This window comes from Humulus lupulus, chromosome 7, assembly GCF_963169125.1.
Source record: "Humulus lupulus chromosome 7, drHumLupu1.1, whole genome shotgun sequence".
Lineage (NCBI taxonomy): Eukaryota > Viridiplantae > Streptophyta > Magnoliopsida > Rosales > Cannabaceae > Humulus > Humulus lupulus.
The window spans coordinates 208,188,551-208,192,784 of NC_084799.1; the positions used below are offsets into that span (position 1 = coordinate 208,188,551).

The 4,234-nt window shown below is 32.3% G+C and overlaps 1 protein-coding gene across 1 annotated transcript; it reads right to left on the reverse strand.

The window, feature by feature from the left end:
• Positions 1 to 518: 518 nt before the first annotated feature.
• Positions 519 to 2,437, reverse strand: LOC133792689 (uncharacterized). The gene is made up of 2 exons (XM_062230594.1): positions 1,876 to 2,437; positions 519 to 1,279 (listed from the first exon to the last, which is right to left on the reverse strand). Exons 1-2 carry the CDS (start codon positions 2,435 to 2,437, stop codon positions 519 to 521), a joined length of 1,323 nt encoding a protein of 440 aa, XP_062086578.1.
• Positions 2,438 to 4,234: the final 1,797 nt, after the last annotated feature.

The window sequence follows — 4,234 nt, forward strand, 5'->3', positions numbered from 1 at the left end:
CTCTGAATAAAAGCAAGAATATTTGAAGATATTATTGATTAATGAAGATTTGTCATTTTTAAGTGATTCTGATCCGACAGATAAGGATTTGGTAGGGATAGCTAATATGTGTGTCAGATTAAATTTCTTAGGATAAAAATAACAATTAATTACTTCAAAGATGTATTTTCTTGAAGTTTATTAAAAATAAAAGACAAATATTCCATAAATGATTTTGAGTAAACACAAAATATTTTTCTTTATATAACCAATATATAAATTTCATTTATAAACATATTGTGATAAAATCATGCTAAATAATAAGGAATTATACGAAAAGCTTACAAATTAATATTCAAGACATTAATTTTGAAAATCACAATAATAGAAATTTAAAATTATTTTTTAAATAAAAAAATATTTTTATAAAATTTACCAATTTTAGATTTTACAAAAACAACAAACATTAGTTTATTACTTTTTTTTTATTATTTCTCGTTAAAACCAAGAAATTATTAGTTCATCAATTCTTCAAATAATCACTTTTTGCACACAACACCGCGACCACCCATTCCACTACCACACTCCATACCCACAAACTCCTCAAAACCACTCTTTGCTTTCCCATCAAATCTCGCCGCCGCACAATCCACTGCAAACAAGCTTGAAGCGGTGAACTCTCTCTCGCCGCCGAGCACCGGCATGGCCACTCCCATCTTCACTCGGCTCACGTAGTTCTTCCCATAAGTCTGACCCAGAACTCCATTCACTTCCCCACTCAACGCATAGAATTTGAAGCTCACGTCAAGATGGGCAAAGCAGTCCTCCTCAGTGATCCCATACCGGTGAATCTGCGACTCCTTCTCGGTGATCGGCACCACCGTGGCTTTGATCTTGAAGTTCCCTTCCACTTCAATCTGAACTGAATTCGAATCCTCGATTCTTGACACAGCCACCGAAGGCTCACGAGATTGCCACGTGGCTCCTGCACCGGTAGGGAGAAGGAGGGGCTCTCCATCGAAGGCGAGGGAGAGACGATCCACGGCGTCGCTCCATGCAGAGGTCTTCTTGGCGCCAATGAAGATCTTGTGGTTGTCGTAGAGGATTCCGAGGGATTGGACCCAGGTGAAGTCTCTGGTCATGTTAGGGTTTCGTTTTCCGATGAAGTGGGCGTTGATGTGGAGGTTGGAGTCGGAGACTAAGCAAAAGTCCTGGTCTTTCTTGCCGTGAAAGTAAAAGGTGAGTCCGTCGCCGCCGATGAAGCGTGGATCTTGGCACACAGCACCTGGCCTATTGCAATCTATAGTTTTTTGAAAGATTATATGGTTAGTATATAATAATCATCATACAATATTTATATAAATGAGTAATATGTGAAAAATAGACTTTTTATTATTTATATATTCTTTTCATTTTTTTTATAAATTGGCCTCGTGATAATATGTGAAGAATTTTTTACAAGTAATAAAATTAATATCTCTGAAAATTATTTTGCACATATAGGGAAAAAAAATTATATTGGGCATTAATTTCTTCCTACCAGACATTGTAATTATAGTAGTTTCTCGCTAGATTTCAAAAAATTCATAATAATTTAAAATTTATAATATTCATTTCAACCTTGATTTCAATACCCTAATATAATTACCATGCACACTATAATATAAAATAAAAGAAAATTGAGATATAAATAGCCTAATTACAAAAATAATATCCCAAGTTCTTAAATTTCAAAATATTATAAAAATTAATAAAATATCTGCTATAACTATTATATACATTGTTATATAAAAAAATTGAGATATAATTTCCTGAAACACCCAATAGACAAAAAATAATGCCCCAAGCTCCCTATATATAGCATGATTAGGATGAATTTGGTTTATGAAAACTTACTACAAACAGGACTACAGGTAACACAGTCGACCTCACATTGATCAGGGCAAGCGCTAGGACAAGTATGTTCCAAGCCATAGCAACTAGGGTAGTTCTTGTTCCTACATCTCACTCTTTTTCCTCCGGCAGCCTCTGACGACGGAGGTGGCGGTGGCAGCAAAGGAGCAGGGGGTAGAGGCGACTGAGGAGTGGGGTTCGGTGGTGGTGGAGGAGAAGGAAGAGGCAATGATGGTTGTGGTGGTGGAGGAGGAGATAATGGTTGTGGTGGTGGAGGATAGGAAGTGGTGGCCGGAGGAGGAGGAGAGCGCGGACGACGTGTTGGGGGCGGTGGCGGGGAGGGTGGAGGCTGAGTACAAAGGGGTTGGCAGGTGCGGCAGTCAACAAAGCAGGTGGTTGGACAAGCTTCAGGGCAATAGAGGTGCTTGTTGAAACAATCTGGATACCATTTGTCTTTGCACTTCACTTTCTTAGGCTTTTTTGGTTTTGGAGCTGCTTCGGTTGTGGCCACCAAGATGGAGAGACTCATAAGAAGCAAAAGCAAGGTTGAGCTAACCTTAGACATTATAATTAGCTATGTTGATACAAGTAATAAGTTTGAAAAATATCATAGGCATAAGGGTGTTTATATAGCTCTCCAGATAATAATATATATAAAACTATATATATACATATATATATATATAATATATATGTTGGGCTTAGTTTGTACGTGTAGGAGGGGGAAGAGTGCTTTATACTTTGATTGAGTACGTACAAATGTTTCTCCTCCTCACATGCAAGGAGCCGACTAAAATTCACAAGTCAACTCTCCATTATATATATTATATGTGTCTTAATTATATTTATCTTTATTATATATATTATATTTTAAATTAAATTATATGGACTACATTGTACAGTAAACTCTCCATAAAGTATTAATCTGTATGGGAATAACTCCTCTTATGTAGTCATAATTAAAAAAAAATTAGCTAATTTGAGACCAGTTATAAATAGGAATAAATTTCACATTGTAATAAATTATAATAATTTTTGATCCCGCCTCCTAGAAAATATGTTTCAATATATATAGTAATAATTGTCTTAATACTTAATATATTTATAAATATTATATCTTATATATACTACAAATTCATAATAAAATTAATTATCAATTTAGCTTTCTAAAACAATTTTGTATATTTTCAACATTACATAGATATATACATTGTAGTTATACCTTTATTTAAAACATTTGGTAGACATAATTCTATTAAGATATAACTTCTTTATATTAATAAAATAGGGTTTATATCTTTTTAGACTATGTGTCTTGTCCAATTACTTGTTTGGATCTTGTGTTTTAACAAATGATTTTTTGGACCATGTATTTTGTAAAATAGTTCAAATAGAATCCCTAAACTCGATTTTAGTCAAATTTTTCTGAGCTAAAATTACAAATAATTCACCAAAATAACAATTTAAACAAAAATAAAATTATTTTGCCTAACAACTGTGTAGTTATATTCAATTTATCCTTCATCAAAATTGGGTTTAGAAGTCTATTTGAACCATTTTATAAAACACAGGGTCTAAAAAGAAATTTGTCAAAATATAAAGTCCAAACAAATAATGAGATAAAACACAGAATACGAAAAAGTATAAACTCAAAACAAATATATTACTCCAAACATTATTACTATTGAAAAGTTTTACACTATCAGGACAAGTATATCATGTAAATTGGTGTTGGCCACTATTTTGTGAAATATATGATCATAAAAACATATACATGGAACACATTTGTACTATACTTTTTTTTTTATATTTATGTAATATAATTAAAGAGAGACATCAATATATATTCATAATTTTTTTTAAATAAATAATGCACGTGTATTTATTCTTCCCTAATTACAATAAGACAAACAATGTTGACATTATGGGTTTGATAGCTTAATTTGTACGTAATATTGCTTTATGAACACGTATACACAACCTCATATTACTATTAGTTTACCTTAAATTACTAATTACTTCAACAAAAGTAAAGGACTTCCTTTGCTTCTCCTTGTAGTAAATATATTTTTAATAATAAAAATAAATAAAAAATAACAAAGTACTTTGCTTCTGAATACAAAAGGAAATTGCACATCTAATAATTATTATTAAGTCTCATGAAGAATAATATATTCACCAAAAGGAAGTAAATTATTGGCCAGGTAAAGCCTGTCACCAAAAAGATTAATTGTGTCGTGTATTCTTCTAGCAAAGTAAAACGTTTCTTCAACTACTAGCTAGGCTTGAATTGGGTTGGGTTGGAAAAAAAGAATACACAATCCAAAACTTCAATTAATAATCTGCTAATATATTAATGAAA

Coding starts and splice junctions, on each gene's coding strand:
- LOC133792689 (XM_062230594.1), bottom strand. CDS start 2,437: ATGTCTAAGGTTAGCTCAACCTTGCTTTTGCTTCTTATGAGTCTCTCC. Junction 1,280..1,875: donor TACCTGTAGTCCTGTTTGTA/GTAAGTTTTCAT, acceptor AAAAAACTATAG/ATTGCAATAGGCCAGGTGCT.